Source organism: Rhinolophus sinicus, chromosome 17 (assembly GCF_057876585.1).
Source record: "Rhinolophus sinicus isolate RSI-liver-muscle chromosome 17, RSI-T2T, whole genome shotgun sequence".
Classification (NCBI taxonomy): domain Eukaryota; kingdom Metazoa; phylum Chordata; class Mammalia; order Chiroptera; family Rhinolophidae; genus Rhinolophus; species Rhinolophus sinicus.
This window is the reverse complement of record NC_142517.1, coordinates 122,677,396-122,696,614: the sequence shown is the minus strand read 5'-3', so window position 1 is coordinate 122,696,614 and position 19,219 is coordinate 122,677,396. Positions and strand designations below refer to the sequence as shown.

The 19,219-nt window shown below is 51.2% G+C and overlaps 1 protein-coding gene across 2 annotated transcripts in view; it reads right to left on the bottom strand.

The window, feature by feature from the left end:
* SCTR (secretin receptor) overlaps positions 1 to 19,219 on the bottom strand; it is a 70,230-nt gene that overhangs the window by 25,657 nt on the left and 25,354 nt on the right. Inside the window, exons 3-4 of one of the 2 annotated variants that reach the window (XM_019715493.3) lie at positions 10,851 to 10,958; positions 5,357 to 5,469 (exon numbers count right to left, since the gene is read on the bottom strand). In XM_019715493.3, the coding sequence (XP_019571052.2) occupies positions 5,357 to 5,469; positions 10,851 to 10,958 (221 nt within the window). The remainder of the gene's footprint in view (positions 1 to 5,356; positions 5,470 to 10,850; positions 10,959 to 19,219) is intronic. The other variant, XM_019715494.3, reaches the window with a different exon arrangement.

Below are 19,219 nucleotides of genomic sequence, written 5' to 3'. Positions count from 1 at the left end.
GGGCCATTTTTTATGGTTCAGTCTCATACATGCACAGAAACAAGATTGTAAAGAGATGTGTTAGATGTTAATACTGATTAACTGTAAATGATAAGTTTGTGGATTGAGTTGTTACTTTCATTTGCATTTTTATGCACTTTCCATTTTTCTACAGTGGGTAAGTACTACTTTATAACCAGAAGAAAAGGGGGTAACTAATTTAAAAAGAAGATAGGCACAGGAATAATATTGGGGAAACCTGGCTGACAGCTGTTCATATGAAAATGACCTTGAGGTCAGAATGGCCAAAGCTTCGTGGTTTCAAGGAAGTGTGCTACAGAAAAAGAACACAGGCTTCAGATCCAAGAGACAAGGGTTCCAATCCCAGGACTGTTACTCACCAGCTGTGACACCTTGGGCAAATTACTTAACTTCTCTGAGTCTCAGATTCCTCATCTGCAAAATGGGGATAATATCTACCTTGCAGGCTTGTTGGAAGAACAAATAAAGTATCGACTAGAGTATTTAGACAATGCCTGGCACTTGGAAGACACTCAGTGCATGTTAGTTTTTCCCCACCCTCCACCCTCCACTCCCATCATCCACCCTTCAACATGAGTCAGTGGTAGGAGACTGTTGTGTAAGATTGTGGTAGGAAGTATGAGGTATGAGGGAGCTGCTAGAAAAATGAGGCCTACTCTCAGTTACATGAATGGAGTGCTGTGGAGCTGCCAGCCACGTTGGAGTGTTTGGAGTGTTTGGTCCAGTCCTGGGCATGTTATTTTAAGAGGCACATTAATAAATTGGAGCATTTCCAGAGGAGGGCGATTGTGTCATCTGAAGAGTGCATGAACTGGGTACATTACACCTGGAGGGAAAAAACAAACAAACTTAGGGAAGGAAAGTATTAGAACAATTGACATGTAGAAGAGTAAGGCAATTGTGTGAGCTCCTGTGGGAGGAAGTTACCAGAAAGGAGATTTGACTCAGAGTGACTAAAACTTTGTGACAGCAGGCGGTGACCTTTGACAAGACAGCTGCTGTGTGATATACTCTTCCCCACTGATGTACCAACAATCCCAGAAGCCGGCAGCCACCTTGCAGGGACAAGGGGGAGAGCCAAAAGGGCAGGAGGCTGCATTAGATTAAGGGTTCCAAGACTTTGCAACATCAAAGAGAGTGAAATGTCAAAAATATTGGAAGAGCAACATGTGACCCATGATGAGCTCCATAGCTGAGGGTGTTGGCCTCATCCCAGGGATGCCTCGTTTTGCAGCCCTCATTTCAGGAGCAGTCTGGGCCAGCCTATGGCAGCATGAGGAGGTACAGGTGCTAAGTATAGAGTGTTCAGGCTGAATATTCTGTACTGTCCGGGCGCTGGGGTCATTGTCTGTCAGGTGACCCTCAGACACCTGGGCCAGCTCTCATGCAGACCCGCTCCTGCCTTGTGTCTTTAAGGTCTGACCCAGAAAGAGCACTGTTCCCAGGAGGGCTGATGCCACCTCAGTGCCCCAGCCCTTGACATTTGCAACTGTCTGCCACCCTCCAGAGAGCTTGGGGTCCAGAAGTCTCACTGCTGGCTGTCCTGGGTCAAGTTACCTATCTCTCTGCTGTGTATCTTGACTGGGCCACCTTCCTTCTATATCCCCTAGATCAGAGTCACCAGACTTTTTCCATAAAAGGATAAATAATAAATATTTTAGGTTTTGGGTGCCATACGATCTCTTTTGTAACTACTTAATTGTGCCCTTGCAGTGCAAATGGGCACAGCTGTGTTTCAATAAAACTTTATTTGCAAAAGCAAGTGGTGGGCCAGATTTGGCCCAAGGACCAATCTCTGCTCTAGGTAAGCACACTCCATTTTATTTATTTAAGGGGAAGCTTTGCCTGGTCTTTCTGCCAATCTGAGTCAACTATTGGCATTTGTCAATGATAGAGTGGTGTGTGCCAAGTAAGGCAGTTGAAGGAAAACCAACAAATGCACTTTCACCATCATTTGATTAAAAGAAAACAAGACATTTCAACAATAAGACATAGAATGATACAAATCTCCGAATAAAAGACAAGGTTTGTGCCAGTTTCTGGGCCAGCATTTAGGGACCAGTGAATCATATGGTCTGAAATATTTCCAATCTTAGGGACTTTCATATTTTTTTATGTGAGCCGAAGCCAAGGTAGGTCTCCTTTCCACTATTTTTGGACAATTAATTACCTGAATTAAGTCCAAAATTTGCATTTATCTTTGTCAAGTTTCAGCTCCTTGTTTTGGGATTTTATAGTCTCGACCTACCATGAATATCACGGTTAGGGCCCTGGATCATTCTTTTCCAGATGATGAGTCTAGACCAAAAGTTCTCATGTGTGGTTTTGATGGATATAATTCACTAAAACAAAAGCTCTTTGGGGTCCTCCATAATTCTTAAAACTGTAAAAGGGTCCCAAAGCTAAAAAGTTTAAGAACTGCTGGCATAAGCCTATCACGTACCCCAGCCTTCTGCCAGGGATGGTCCAGTGGTGGGCAGACTTAAGTCACTTTGGGCCAGTGAGATGCCTGGACAGGCTGGCTTGCTGGGGTTTGGGTAAAGAAATTTCCTTGCTCCTAGGAAGTCAGACTGTCCCTCTTCCTGGACAAGCAGACATGGGGAAGTCTGTAGCTGCAGTCAACAATGGCAGTCATTTGATAACAGGAGAGTTGCCAGCCTTGGGGAGAAGCCACCGGGGGAGCAAAGAGACGGAAAGAAGCTGGTCCTTGGTGGGGCTTTGCAGTGTTTCTTCATCCAGGAGTCCTGACACAGTTCTCTGCACCCCCAGGTCCATGAGCCACATTTGCTCATTAAGGCAGTTGGAATTTGTTCTTTGCAGCCCAAAGCATCCTTTTGAACCTCCATCGTGCCACGCATCATAAAAATGTTCCCTCTTAATTTTATGGAGTTTACACATGTGATACACATAAGCCCCCTGTCTCCATAGACGTCAGATAGCAGTGGCAATCTGCCTCCCCACCACCCCTCCAGCACCACACATACCCCACTGATCAACTCTTGTTGAGGTCCAATATTAAATTACGCATTCTGGCCAGATCTGAAGACCGCATGTGTTTTCCCCAACTGGAAGGCAAGCCCTGAGAGGAAAGAAACTCCATCCTCCATATAGACCCCCCAATCAGACTGCTTCATGTAGAGCAAGACTGATTGGCTATAGAGAGAGCAGTCTCACAAAAAATTCAGAAGTGGGTGTGGTCTGCCGCCCTGCTTCATTCTTTCTCCCTTAAGTCTGCTGCTCACCCCTCTGTGCTTCTCTAACATGACCCTACATCACCCTCTAAGGGAGATGCAAGCCTGTCCGTCATATTTCCACTGGGTAGTTTAGCTCATGGAACTGCTAAAACTGCATCTCCTGGATGGCGCCCACCTTCATGGGGCAGCGGCAGGAGACAGATGGGGCGCACTAGCTCTTTTTGGAGCGACGCTTGGTTTGAATCCTGCCTCCATAACTATCTTTTCCCCCCCTTGACTTCCCTCCCACCAGTTTTAATGAGCTATAATTAGCATATATGATTGCATAAGTTTAAGGTGTGTGGCATAATGATTTGACTTACATACGTCGTGAAATGGTACCTCAATAAGTTTAGTCAACACCCATCATCTCATACAGATACAAAAAAAAAAAAAAAGAAAAAATGGTTTCTCCTTGTGATGAAAACTCTTAGGATTTACTCTCTTAGCAACTTTCATATATACCACATGGCAGTGTTAACTACTGTCATCACGTACATTACACCCTCAGTACTTATCTATCTTATCACTTAAAGTTTGTAACTTTGGACCACTTTCATCCAATTCCCTACTCCCCACCCCGCCTCTGGTAACCACAAATCTGATCTCTTTTACTATAAGTGTGTTTTTTTGTTTGGGGTTTTTTGTTTGTTTGTTTTTAGATACCACATATAAGTGAGATGATACTGTATTTTTCATTCTCTGTCTGACTCGTTTCATTTAGCATAATGCTCTCAAAGTCCATCCAGGTTGCTGCAAATGGCAGGGCTTCCTTCTCTTTTATGGCTGAGAAATATTCCATTGTGTACATGTACCACAATTTCTTCATCCATTCGTCTATCGATGGACACCTAGGCTGTGTCCACTTTGGCTATTGCTAGCAATGCTGCCGTGAACATAGGGGTGCAGATACCTCTTTAACATCTGCCTCCATTACTTTCTAAGCATTTTCCTTCATCCCTCTGAGCCTCAGTTTCCTCATCTGCAAAATGGAGAAAATAATGAACTTAAATGAATCCTTTTGAGGATTTAATGGAACTGCGCATTAAGCAGCTGGCACATGGCAGACGCTCAGTACAACACAAATATTTATTGGGCACTTTAGAGGTGCCAGGCATTGTGCTAGGCACTGGGGGCCTGGAAATGAATAAGACTCTTTTCAGTTCATCACTGCTGTATCTCCGTACTTAGAACCATACCTTGCCCATAGTAGATGCTCAATAAAGGTTTGTTGAGTTAATTAATACCTTTGAGGAGATCGTATTTTAGTGAGAGAGATGGATGCACAAGGCACATGCTGATGATTTAATGTAATATAGTAAGGTAATAAATGGAGGCCAACACAGTGTGTGTATGTGTTAAAGGTGCCCTTCCTGGGATGACAGGAAGAAAGAGCTTTCTTGTACTGAAGGGCTGGAGTTTGGAAGGATGTGTACAAAGCAGTCAGGAAGAGTGAGGAGGGATGGGTTCTCTGAAACTGGTGGCGACCTCACAGAGGACCTCCGGAGGCACCCAAGGAAGTTCAGCCCATGGCTCCCGGTGTCCTTCCTTCAAACCAGGACTGCCCTGTGGCTGGGCTCTCTCCTTCCTGTCAGAGCCCAAGACTCCTTTGAGAACAAACATTTATTGAGCTCTTACTATGGCCAGGAACCCTTCTCAATGCTTCCATGGATTGAGTCACTTAGTTCTCTTGACAAGTCTGTGAGGTCAGAACTATTGTTAACCCCATTTCCCTGATGAAGAAACTGAGGCATAGAGAAGTGAAGTCCTCCCCCACCTCACCAAGGTCACAGGTCAAGGTTGAGACTCACCAGTCTGGTTCCGAGCATTTAGCCACCACGTTGCTTCTCTTTTGGTTTCATGACTAAATGACCCGCAGTCTCATGGTGGCAAATGGCAGTTATCATTGTGCCATGGTTTTCATGACCACATCTCAGGGCTGCTGGACCAGGGCAGTGATGCAGGCCCACTGAACCCCGTCGATGAGCAGGGGAGGGGCGAGTGGGAGGGGCAGCCCCAGGTCACCTGCCCTTGGCCCTGGGCTGACTCCGCTCTCTGCTCTGCCAGGGCCCCGTTTGAGGAGGGAGGGGGTGACAGCTTACCCGCTTCTCGTTGGCCTCGTTGGTCGACTCATTCACATTAACCCCACAGGCCAGGTCAGGCCTGGGGAACGTTTCTGACCAGCCGCCCTGTGTGCAGTTTCGAAACATGGAACCTGTGGGTGCCAAGCATCCTGTGGGTGAGTGGTGGGGACGAAGGACAGATGGCTGGGTCTCCTGGGTGCCCTTGGCCATACATTAGGGGCAGCCTGGAGCTTCCTTCTGTCACTCTGTCCCCAGCTACCTTTCTCTGGACTACACAGTCAGCTCCCACTTGGTTCAGCTGATCTTCAAAGAATATGCAAATCAGTCAGTTGGGAAAAGTGGTGGGAAAAGTATGTAGGTGGATGGACCTAGAAGGGGGCAAAGACCTGGGAGGGGTGTGTGTGTGTGTGTGTGTGTGTGTGCACTAGCGTGTGTGTGTGTGTGTGTGTGTGTGTGAAAGAGAGAGAGAGAGAGAACTTGCGATCCTTGACACCGTGGCCTACAAACCAAGCTGGCCCTGAACAAACACCCCTTCCCAGTCTCCAATCAGCGATTGCCTTCCTCCCACTGCCCACCCACACCCCCACATCCCATTGTGCCAAGCACTAGGGCACCATAGATGAGGGAGGCTGATCGACTCATGTCGCAGTACCCAATAGTCCCAACAACTCTTCTCAGCCAGGCCACTGCAGAACTTCCAGTGTCACTGCTCCCCAGTCCAGCTTGCTGTCCTCGGGGCCCAGCCCCACTCCAGGGCTCTCTTAGACCCTGTGCCATGGCAACCTCACCCTGTGTCTGTCCACGCCCATCTCACCCCTCGCCCTTCCCTCTCCAGGTCCCAAACTCAGCTCCAAGGTCCCTCGGTGCTCCAGTGGGTGCTACCCCTCCCCACCCTCCACCCCCAGTGGCTGATATGCCACTTCCAGCTTTTTCAGCTCACTGCCCCACACCTCCAGCACAGGGCTGTATCGCCACGTAGTGGAGGCAATGGCTTCCCTCCTCCCCGAGCAGATGATGAGTTTCCAAGGGCTCCCCAAGGCCTGCCCACAGTCCTTGCTCATCAAACATTTGCCTGCTGTCTAGAAAAGCAAATGAGTGGGGATGAAGAGCCCACTCTAAGCTCTTTTATAAAGAAGAGAGGAGAGTTTGCTTTCAGGGAGCTTTCAGGGCAGGAACCCAGAGACTGGAGAAGGGGAGCTGCCAGTCGAGAAGGAAATTTTGGAAAGTCACTAAGAGGGGTTTTGCTCCTTGGAATGACTGGCCCAGCTGCATCCTCAGGACTGCCAGAGGGCCGATTCCCGGTCCCCAGGTCCAGCTACTACGGGTGTTGCAGCGGTGCAGGGAGCTGCTTACAGCCCTGTAGATAGGAGCCCTGCCACTGCTTTTGCTGTAATCTGTATTCTGTCCAGGGGCCCCTTAACTACCCCAGCTGGGCTAGCATGTTCCTCTTAACAGGCTCCGAAGTCTGTGTCACTACTCACAGGGTTTAGGGTCAAATGGGTTCCACTGAGATGGGGAAATATGGCTGGCATTTCTAGAATCAGCCACTATGCTAACATACAGATTCTGATCTAATCCTCACAGCGTCCCAGCGAGGGAGGTGCTGCTGGCCTATTTTACAGATGAGAAAACCAAGGCTCAGAATTGGGCAACAGTGCCTAGATAGCACATGTCCCATCACTGTACCACCCTCCTGCCTGACCCTCTTCCTGCTGACCCAGGAACAACTTCTAGCAACAGGAGACTGTGGCTTTTGGGCTCTAGGAATGCCAGGCCTATGAAGTCTCACGAAGCCAAAAGCACAGGTTTAGAACCAGCCAGATCTGAGTTCAAAACCCAGCACTCCCTCTTGGTCGCCGTGTCACCTGAGGTGAACCACTTTTCTGTGCCAAATGGGAATAGTCACCCACACTGCAGGACTGAGCAGGAAACGTGATGGCCCGTGGAAATTGCCCTGGCGGGCGCCATGCACAGAATGGGCACCACAGTGTGACTCTCCCCTGCTTCTGGCCTTTCTAAAATTGACGAGAAGCAATAGGACTCGGAGTCTTGGAATGCAGGAGACGGGTAGAAGATTTCTGCGATCGGGTCAAGGGTACGAGGCTGTCAAACAGGAAAGCATGGTGGTCAAATTTAGGCTGGTTGGATGGGATGGTGAGTTCAGAGAATACAAACCTTGGAGCCCAGAACGGGTTGTCAGCGTGCCCACAGGCCGGGCTGCCTGTTTGAGGCCGTCTCCTCACTGACCCAGCAGGATTCCCATGACAGAGGCTGCATGGGACCCAGGCCATGGCCCAGAGCAGCTAACAAAGCAGTACCCTTCACTGACCAGGCACTCAGCAGAACTGCAGAGGAGACAAGCGTCGGGCTCTCTCCCACTTCCCTGGATTTAATGCCTAATAGAAAAGGGGTCCTTACAAGGTTCTGGCCAATATACACTCAAAGACCCTTGAAAGTACAGTCAGTAATTTTGTGCACATACATAATGCAGTTGGGGGAAGAACCAGTCCAAAGCTTTCATCTGACTCTCAAAAGGCTCTAGGACTCTAATGAGGTTAGGAACCTCTCCTGCTTTAAGAGTCCAATCCCCACTAAGATAAAAGGGAAAGAGGGCCAAAGCCTGAGGCTCTTTGGGAAGTATGTTTTTTCAATAAGGAACTCTGGAAGACCAATGCCCTTTTAAGAATCAAAGGAATGTACCCTAGAAGGAACATTCTAGGGCCTGACACACACAAACAGAGAAATATCTGGGTAGAATCGAGCCTGCAGTTTCTCCAGTCACGCGGACACACATCCTGTCCGGGCCCATGTAGTGGACGCCCTGAGACAGAAGTAATTTATTAGCATATCCTTCTTTCTAAAGGAAGGCACCAGAACGCCAGGTTGCCCTCCCTCTGTTGGGGTGGGGAGCCCTGGAATCCTGGGAGACACTACCGAGGGAAGCCTTTGCTCCTGAGAGAAGACAAAAGGGCTGGGATCGAATCAGACCTCAGGTGGATCTATGGGGAAGAAGGTACTGGTGGGAGGATGGCTCTTGGTGGGAGCTGGACTGGTCCTGACCTATGCCCCTGGGCCTGCCGTGCCCTGGGCCGGGGGTTAGGTATGAGCGGAGTGCTCCCCAGGGCGTCATGATCCCCACCCCTTCCCCTGGTGGCCTGTGCAATAGCGCTCAGTGGACACCGGGGAGTGTCCTGCGGCCCCGCAGCGACACCATGTGGCAGCAAGAAGAAGCTGCAGCAGAGGTAGGAGTAGGACCCCAGTTTCCTTCCAGACAGCCGGCAGCCCTGGCACTGCACCCCTGGGTGACCCCCGCTGGGTCTTGAGCAATAAAGAGTTGGGGAGTCTCAAAAAGGAGACAGCGGGCTTCTACTTAGTGAGGCAGGCAGAGGTTGAAGCAATTGATTGGGGAAGGATGTGGCCATGAGCACAGCTCTGCAGACTGGCAGGCGGGATGGTGGCAGTGCAGGCAGAGTCACTGTGGCTCTGGGAAAACTGGGAAGGGAGGACTGGGAAGAGGGGCAGGCTTCCAGTCCCTCCAACAGGAGATCTGGGCTAGCCGAGGAAGAGCACCGCATGGAGAGTCAGCCGGGGACTGGCCCTGGGCCTGCACCTGACCAGGAGGTTACTTAAGGTCAACAGTGTCTGGATTAATTTCCTTTGTTCGGAGCTCAGTGGATCCCAGAGACAGAGACGGAGGGGTCATGCCAGGAGATAAAGTCTGTTGGTTAGTTTGCTGGCATATGTGTGCATGAGGGGGGTTTGGGGGGCAGAACGAGGAAGGACAAGAAGGGACAGAAGAGACGAAGATATTTAAAATGTATTTCCAAGCACAGCCTTACAGGAGTGGTGTTATTTATTCTCCCCATTTTACAGGTGAGAAAATTGAAGCTCAGAGACAATTTGAATAACTTGGGCCCAGAGGCAGAGACTAACACCCAACTGAACCCTATTTTCCTATGTCCGTTCCAGGTAGCTGTCACCATATGACTTGAGTTCTGGCAGAGGAAATGAGGGCAGAAGTGGCATCATCTTCAGGCCTGGTCCTTCCCTGGCTGATCCTCTGGGTCCTTTCCTTTGCCAGTCAGCCTGCAAGCTGTGTGCTGCCACCACAAGCAAGGAGGTGCCGGAATGTCACAATCACCAGGGAGAGAGGAGCCTCCTGCTCGTCAGGAATGCCTGCTTTGGACCCTCGGCAGGCAGGCCCTGGATGAAGGCTTCGAGATTTGGGGGATTTGTCTGTTTCAGCAGCTAGCATTGCCCAAGCAGTAAATGGAGAGGTGGGATTCAAACCAGACTCCCTGGCCCCCTCCAACTCCTGTATCGAGGGGCGTCGAGTGAGGCTGAGAGGGACAGTGAGCTACAGGAGTGTGCTCCCCAAATCTGTGTGTGTGTATGTGTGTGTGTGCTTCCACGCACACGTACGCATGCCCATGTGTACTAGAGAATCATGGTGTGAAGAATTTATCCTCCTCTCCCCTCCCGCACAGTCTCGGTGCTGTGCTGGTCATAGTTTCCTGACTTTGGGTTTTAATGTTAAGTCACCTCTTGTGGTTCATTCTTGTTAAGGGTGTCATCAGGCAGTTTTCCTGCCCGACATGAATGAGGGGAGAGGGATAGCAGAGCCCGGCCAGGCTTTAGATTTTAAATGACCCCACTAAGGGCAGGGGCCAAAGGCCATGACAGCACCTTGCCTCCACCCAGGGTCACTCCCATTGTGGGGCTGTAGGCCAACCTTGACCATGGCCTAGGAGACAGAGCACCAGTTTTGAAGTTAGAGAGGTCTGGGTTTGAGTCCTGTTTTCTCCATCTCGTAGCTGTGAACTTTAGGCAAACTGCTAAACCCCTCTTAATCCCTGTTATTATTGCTATTTACTAGGTCAAGTGCGGTAGAAAACGTCTGTGATTTGCAGGGGCTTTTTGATGACTAAATGCCTGGCACGTAATGGAGCTTTAGCCAATGTTAGTCCCTGACCATCCCTGTCTGAGACGGCCTCCTCACTTCCCTGCCTGCACTTAAGAAAGTTCTTGTAAACTGTAGCTTTTCTCAGACAAGAGATCCCCCAGGAGACCAGGGACTTCCACGGAGGGCACAGTTTATCCGCAGGGCCTGGCAGAATGGGCACAGGTGAAGTAAGTGTTCTGGAGGCCAGGTTGTGCCAGGGTGGGACCCAGACATAGGCGCTGGAGCAAGGGCTCTGGTTGCAAAGGGGGCAGAAAAATGGAAGGAAGGACGAGAACCCCTAAGTTGGGGTGTGGGGCAGAGAGCAGCACGCCCAGTCTCCTTTGTCACTTCCCCAGTACATTGCCTCCTGTCCCTTCCTTGGGGCCCTAAAAACTGAGCCCACTCCACACCCCCCAAGCAAGGTTTCAATCCTAACGAGGACCCCCTCCCCCCATTACCCTCACTACTTGTCCTCAGGGAAGTTTCCTTGGACTAATGGCTCCAGGCCGAGGCTCCATCCAGAGGCCACCCCACAGCCTGTCAGCCAGAGCCCTTGAGCTGGGTGGTTACCGTTTCTGCCTGTGAGCATCCAGAAGAATCGCGGGCACTCCACTTCCACAGTCTGTCCCAGAGCAGAAGAGGGCCAGCAGCTCATGTTGTCCCACAGCCCCGCGCAGCCTGCCAAGGACAGCACCAGTATCAGACTGGGATGGAGCGTGGGCCAAGGGCCGCCCCCCACCGGTCACCGTCCCTAACACGCTTGTCTGCCAGGAGTTCCCATTAGGTACTGACTCTGAGGTCAGGAACCAATGGTGTCTAAAGTGCCCTTTGGTCTTGGAGCCTTAGACTGCCATCTATACATAAGTGCTCAGTATTGAAGGAACGGAGGGAGGGAGGAAGGGAGGGAGGGACGGAGGGAGGGAGGGAGGGAGGGAGGGAGGGAGGGAGGGAGGGAGGGAGGGAGGGAGGGAGGGAGACACAGTATCTCATAAGCTTCACAAGCACAGGTCTGGATTTTTCTAGAGCAGAGGATGGAACGCCTCTTGCCCTCAGCTCGCATGGAATGATGACGACAGTGGGCCTCCATCCTGGCTGGACAGTATAACCACCTGGAGAGCTTTAAAAACATATCTAACTGAGCCCTACACCCGGGGATCCTGATTTAATTGGTCTTGGGTGGGGCCCAGGCATGATCCTGTGCTAAAGCCTTCTAGGTAATTCTAACGCAATGGCAAGGTTCACAGCCCTTGTATCATGATTCTCAAACTTCATTCTGCATCAGAATCATCCTGAAGGCTTGTTGAAACACAGATAGCTGGACCCCACCCCTATAGTCCCAGTGGAGCCTGGGAATTTGCATTCCTAACAAGTTCCCAGGTGAGGCTGACTGCTGGCCTGGAACCACCCTTTGTGAGCCACTGTCCTGGCCTTTGGAAGCAGCCACACCAGACTGGACACTGCATCTTTAGTAGGAATATTGTGGAAGACACTGCTTGCTCACTGGGTTCCCTTTACGAGGCCCCTCCTGGAAGAAAAACCTGGTCTCAATGCAATGAGAAACTGAATCTATGATGAACAACTACGACGTGTCTTTCCTTAGAGACACTGAATCTTGAGGCTGATTCCTCTTTGACTTGGCTGCTAGAAAGCTCAGACCCATACTTGTGGCTCACTTCTGGTAACTGAAAGACTTTGAAATGAATCAAAAAGATGACTGGTGTCTTCAGCGCAAAACGAGGTGCTAAGCCCAGCCTTCTGGGTAATTGGATTCTAGGGTCTGCGGACCTTTGTCTTTGGGGACGTTCATTGTCTTTGAGCTACTACGTAACTCTGTAAGCTGCAGGCAACTGTTAGCAGTGCAAATGATTCCTGTTCACAAGCGTGATTACATTCCCTTTAAAAAATTATCATTTAACATAACCAGCCACCAATTCTCCCAAAGTTGATCCCAGGTGAAGAAACCCAGGGAAACCCAGGCTTCTGGAGACCCATGCGACCTGGGAGGACATCACTGTGGGCAGGTTTGGAGAGGGGCAGAAGTAGAGCTGAGATGACACTCAGGAGGTGAGCCGTCACCCCTCATCCAGTTTGGGGAACAGAGCACAGATGCCCACCACCACCATCACCACCACAGAGCCCATGACCTTCCGAAAACACCAAGACTCTAGAGTCCCACAGACCTGGGTTCCCATCCGCCTCATCACCCAGCAGCTGCCCTAGCCCATTTCTTCTTCTCTTCCGGGGGAAACAAATGCTTTTCTCCTAAAATTGTCAAGAGGAAGAGACCAAGCCCCACACAGTGGCTGCAGGTGAAAGGCAGCTCCCACCTGACCATCCTCCCCAGGCCCTTTCCTGTTTCATCCTGGCATCAGGAGGCTGGGCCAGGCTGGGTCCTCTGAATTGCAGGGCGATTTTTAGCACCAGGGACTAGGCGATGGGTGTGGTCAGAAGGGGCTGTTGGATTACCCAGTGGGCAAATTCCCAGTTTTGGAAAGAGCAAGAGTCTGTTCTGGTGTGAATACAACCAGGCTCAAAGCCTTACTATCCTTCTGATACCTGTGTCTCCTCGAAGTGAAGTTCCCTGGGGACCTGTCCCCCTTTAGAGGTTCTGACCCTCCAGCATACATCAGAATCACGTGGGAGCAAGCTAACCATGCAGATCTCCGGGCCCCACCCCAAGAGCTCTAATCCAGTCTGTCCAAGACTCAGGACTCTGCGTTTTAAGAACTCCCTGGAGTCTGTGGTCATTAGGCGTTGCTTTGAGAATCTCCACGCTGTACCTTCCTCCTCCCTGCAGCGAGGGCTCCCATTTGGGGCTCAGACCCACCCTTGGCTCCCAGAAGCAAATCTGAGATAGTGAGACAGGCAGTAGCTCCAGGTGGCAAGGAGGTCACTGTAGGCGGGCAGCTCCACCCGCTGCCTGGGTGGAGATGGCTTCCTGCACTGGGCACAGAGCCCATGAGAGCAGGAACCTGTGTGATTCCCTGTGATTCCCCACGGCCAGGGGCTTGCGCCTGCAATAGGCTGGGCCTGGTGTAGGCACTAGACAAATGAAAGAGCCTCTGGCTCCCGTGCCATTCCCTGTCACACGTCCCTTGTACATGGGCTTTTGCCTTGATGCACACCTGACTTCTAAATGCCATGTTAAGGTCTGGCCAGCCAGGCCCCTGCTTGCCAGCTCTGGCAGTGTCTTGCAGGGTCACTCGTGCTTTACACACAGCTCATTCAATCCACAGCAGTGCAGCCAGTGGGTTCCCGGAGTCACACAGCCAGGAAATGGAGGCCAGGAAGTGACTGACTATATAGCCACGCTGCTTTGTGCCACCTCATGGGCTCCGCCCACCTGCCCTGTCTCCAGATGGCACCAACCCCAGCTTCCTAGGGCCCTCCTTGCTGGAGCCAAGCTAGGGATGCAGGGGAGAGGCAGGAGGTGGAGGGGAAGCCGGGTGTGGGCCTGGGACAGCAGGGAGGGGGCAGGGAGGGGACTGAGGGCTGGGAAGGTGAAGGCAGGTGTGACCAGTTCTCCGGGCAGTAGGATCAGCCTCCAGGTGGAGCAGGGGCAGAGAGGAAGTGGGCGGGCCCCAAGGTCAGGTCTGAGATCAGGATGGCAGACTGGGGGCTTTGGATATGAAGCAGCCCCAGGTGTCACAGGACAGGCTACCACGCTGGGCAAGGGAGGGGCTCAGGAATGGAGGAGACAGACATTGGACACAGAGGGCAGGGTTTGGATGTGGCTCCTACAAGGACTGTCAAAGCACCTGTGGGACAAAAGGACCAGGTGTCTGTGTCCTTTGAGGAATGTGGGATGAGAAGCCCCTTGGATATTTCTGAACCTTCATCCACGTCTCACAGTGAGCCCTGAAAGAGCGGGGGGGGGGGGGGGGGGCTCAAGCTTATCTCTATCTTGAACTCCCCCAGAGTGCCCAGGCAGGGCTCCACCACTGCCGGGGGGCTGGTCCTCCAGATTCCAGCTGTGGACACTGCTCACCAGGCCTGAGCAGGGTGTCCTAGAGCTCACAGCCCCTGGGTGACTGGTCTCTCTGGCTGCCCTTGGGATGGTGACATGGTCCTGGGAGGACCTTTTACAGATGATCCACTGTGTCTCCACTCAGGGCTATTCTAGCATCTGCAGCCTGGAGGATGAGGCAAGCCCTGTGTTCTCTCTCCTGCAGCAATCTCTGTGGCAGCCTCTCTGCCAGCTCAGCCGTGTCTCTTGTTTTGGAGCAGTGTGGGTCCTTACCAACTGTGGAGAAATGGATTCAGGGCTGGGACTGGCCCATGGCTGGCCAGACAGATGGGGAGGGTGCCAGGGCATGCAGCAGGTTTCCTGACCTAAGTCATGTCAGGCTGGGCCCATAGGGACACTGGCCTGGTGCTGGCAGAAGGTAGGGTGGGAGTGGCTGGTGGTGAGAGGTGAGGGAGAGAGGACAGCAGACTCCCCTCATGATAAATGGGGTTCCCCTGCCGACTGGCTCACTGCCATGCCCTTCATCACCATGGAGAGAGTAAAAACTGGGGAAGGGGCCATCCTGTCATGTTCTGGACACGCATCAGACATGTGAGCCTGTAGGGGTCAGGCAGAGTCTGACCCCACAGCAGGGATGGGGAACCCATGCTCCAAGGGGTGAAGTGACACTTGCAGGGTGACAGAGCTGATGCTGGTGGAGCTGGGATTCCACTTGCCAGGCTGACCCTTGGTGGCAGTAGACTTGGATGCTAACTCCACACGGCATTGCTCCACGACATGGCCACACTCTCTGCCAGTCCCGGCTTCACCTTCTGGGCGTGGAGGGCCTTGGGACAGACCCAGGGTGCCCAGCGTGCAAGGAGCATATCCGGGCGGCGTGTACTGTTAGCTGATGCATGGTGGAACACTTTTAATTTTAATAGTGACCCAATTTTAAAGAGAATTTTATAGGCATTAAAAAGTTATACAACTAGTATATCACATTTGTGATGTTATAACGACTGTCGTTTAGGATGATGCTAAGTTTAAAAAAAAAAAAGTCAATTGGAAGAAAGGGAGACCTTGTGCACTGTTGGTGGGAATGTAAGCTGGTGCAGCCACTATGGAAAACAGTGTGGAGGTTCCTCAAGAAATTAAAAGTATGATTTCATATGATCCAACAAGTCTACTTCTGGGTACTTACCCAAAGAAAACAAAATCAGTATCTTAAAGAGACAGCTGCACCCCCGTGTTCATTGCAGCATTATTTACAACAGCCAAGATATGGGAACAACCTAAGTGTCCACTGAAGGATGGACGGACAAAGAAAATGACAATAAGATATTATTCAGCCTTAAAAAAGAAGGCAATCCCGCCATTTGTGCCGACATGAATGAACCTGGAAAACATTGTGCTAAATGATCAGCCAGGCGCAGAAAGACAAATACCGCATGACCTCACTCATCTGTGAAGCCCAAAACATACTCATGGAAGCAGAGAATAGAATGGTGGTTCCCAGGGGCTGGGAGGGGGACATGGGGACACGGGGGACAGAGGACAAAGTTGCAGTTATGTACAATGAGTAAGTCTAAGAGCTAATGTACAGCATGAGGAAAAAGAAGTCAATTGTTTTCAAGGAAAAATTATTAAGGAAATCCCAGTACAGGTGGCGTGTGCCCACAGCTGGGCTGCAGGGCCTGTGGCCGGGGAACAGGGTGGCCCGTGTGGCCTCCTGGCTGCTTTCAGGGACCTCTTCTGCTCCAGGGTGTGAGGGGAGGACCTCAGACCTCACTCCCCATCAAGTCCCTGCTCTGAGCTGGGGGAGGGAGACAGGATGTCCTGGCCTGGCCTGGCCTCTCCCCAGGAGCTCTGGAAGGGAAGGGACAAAGCTCAGGACTCAGGTCCCTGGGGGAGCCTGATAAGTTTTAGGTCCTGAGCTGCAAAGCTCGCAGCCTGATTGGGGGTGAGGGTCATCCAGTGAGACAAGGAATGGGGGCACTTTGTAAATAGGGCCACTGCTACTGAGCCTCTGGACAGGCAGGGCTGAAATAAGCATAAATTAGCTGCTGCGTGGGCGAGCAGGGCCCAGGACAGGTGAGGGGCCTGCCTCCCACCCTTCTGCCATCTCTGACGGTCACCTGATGCCACTGACTGCTGGCTGGAGGGGATGGGATGGAAGGCTGGGGAAGTTTAAGTGGGGAAACAAGAAAAGACAACACTGGACCACAAATGTCATCTGGGAGAGCAGGGGGGCCTACCGAGTGCCCTGGCCTGCGTGGACAGCATGGGAAACTGGCTTAAGGCAGGTCATATGGTGGATGTAGGGTAAGCTTTGGAACTATATCTACCTTTGGCCTGCCACTTACCTCTATGAGCCTCAGTTTCCTCATCTATAAAATGGGCATAATGTTACCCACAGGATTTTACTGAGAGTTGAAGGATTTGTGTATGCAGTGAAATATTTTCTGATCTTTTAATCTTTGTTTGTTTTTTTCCTCCTGGTGGTTTTTTTCCCTTTCTCTGTCCTTCTTCCTCAGATTATTGGTTCACAGTCTCCAAGGAGGAAAGGAAAACCTATAATCTTCCTGGCTGGCTATTCCAAAGGCCTCTGGAGGGATGAAGAGAAATTCTGGTATAATCAAAATGCTTGGGAGAAAACAGAAAAGGAGCAAGATTTCCTTCAGCCTGGGGAGACAGACAGGGAGGGGAAGTGAAGAGCAGGATACAGAGGGTTCCAGAAAGAGGCACTAGTGCCCTGCTGCCTGCCAGCCCGGATGGTGGGATAGCCAGAGGAGAGACCGCTATGCAATCACATCTACGTGGGCAGGACACAGACAGCCTGGCAGAGCCCATGCCTCCAGCGAAGCACCGAAGGGGCCAAGTGGCCTAAAACAGGGTCTGTCAGCTACCACTCTGTGGGGCAAAGGTCAAGACCAGTTGGGCTCCCTCAGACACGATGGTGCCACGTGAATTTCTGAAACCCTGGGCAAGTTGCAGGGAAGGTCCAGAAAATACCAAGGCTTAGGTTTCTGCCATCCCAGGAGAATGCAGTCAGAATTTAAATGATAGAAAATGGAGAAAGTTCTATTTGTGTCCACTGGAGTTTGTGGACAAAGACTGGGTTCTTTCATACCCTGGGCCAGGCCTAAAACGGACACTCAGTAACATCAGTTCCCTCTGTTGGCCACTACCCTGGGATAGAGAGGTGGCCCCAGAGGCAGGTCTAGCAGTGGGGAGGGGGCTGGAGTAAGGGAAAGGCGATCTGGGAGGGCAGGATGGTGCCTTAGCAATCTCTAAATCCTCCACACAGCCCGGTGCCCGGCCAAAGGCCTGCCACCCCTCTGCTCACTGCAGGTCTGCCCTGCGTTCACCCAGAGAGAAGCATCCATCCTGCAGTCCTTGATTTATTTATAAATGAGCTCAGATGGCCTGACGATAACCTGGGACTATTTCGGGAGCAATGTGTCAGGCTGCAGGGACATGGGGCCAACAGCAAGCCAAGCCCCCCAGGGCCATGCTGGATTGGGCAGGGGTCTTCCACCCCCTCACAGCCCTTCCACGCCCCCGGTGCTCACCATGTCTGCTAATGGAAATCACCAGGGAAGCCAAGCTCCTCCTGCCTTGAACCCCGTGTCTTCCTCCAGCTTCTGCTTTTATCGATGTTAACTCTTCCCTCCGGCCCGGAGCTGCCATTGCCCTCTCCCTGGAGCCTCCATGACCTTGCTCACGTCCATTCACCCTTTCTGCTCCCCAAGACCCCAAGGCAGTTCAGGAGAAGCTGCTGCATGGAATCTGATTCTTAGCCTCATGTCTCCCCTTGCCTTTCTCAGCCCACCCGCAGCCCCATGCCTAGGCCATCCAAGGGGCATCCTGGCGAAGTTTCCTTGGCTTTTCTAATGGCCTGATCCATAGTGTTTAGGTCAGGAAAGGTGTTGCCCTCCTTGTGATGGCCAGACCACACACAGAAGTGGTCGGGGTGGGGTTGGGGGAGCTGAAGTTCCAGGGGGGCAAAGGCACAGTACGGGAGGCACAGCTAGAGCACCTGGTACATTTCTCTTTAAAGCAAGAAGCACAAGCCGTTCCATGGGATTGGCCTTGGAAGTAGTGAGATCCCCACCACTGAAAGTATTCAAGCAGAGAGCATTATGGAATTAGGAGGCAGAGAAATGCCTGAGATGTTGCATGGAGGCTGCACTGGATGAGATAAAGGACCCTCAAACCTGAGACTGAGGCTGCTTCCTCAGAGCAGCCCTCCACTTCTCCCTCCAGGAGGCCAGCTTGAGGTGAGCTTCTGAGCACTGTATGCTGAGCCCTTCTACTTCCAGGAACTGTACACACTGTACCCCGCCCTGCAGAATCCCCCTACCCATTCCAAGAACTCTTCCTCACCTGGCCTAAAGCTCTTAGTTTCCTGCCAACTCTCACACTAATTAAAGATCAGTTGGCTTCAACAGTCTCCTCTGTTTTATTTCTAATGCAAATCCATTCTTGGGAGGGTGAGGCCATCAGTCATTCATAGCTTAGCCTAGATTGCAAATTAGAAAATTTTCAAGATTTGGAGTTAAAAGATTTGGACTGAGAGTCCTGTTTTAGCCTGGATCATCCTAAGCCTCTCAGAGCCTCGATTTCTTCATCTGTGAAATGGGGATAATGGTACTTACTGCACAGGTTGTTTTTCTTGTTTGTTTTGTTTTTTAAACTTTTATTTATTTAAGTGTGTTTTTCCAGGACGTATTAGCTCCAAGCCAAGTAGTTGTTTCAATCTAGCTGTGAAGGGTGCAGCTCACAGTGGCCCATGTGGGGATCAAACCAGCAACCTTGGTGTTAAGAGCACTGTGCTCTAACCAACTGAGCTAACCAGCTGCCCCCCTGCACAGGTTGTTTTAAGAAGTAAAAATAAAAAATGTCTAAAATGTCATACAAACATAAGTTACTTGTTTCTGAAAAATGAGCCAAGATCAGTTGTGCCAATCAGTTGTGCCAAGGAAAGAAT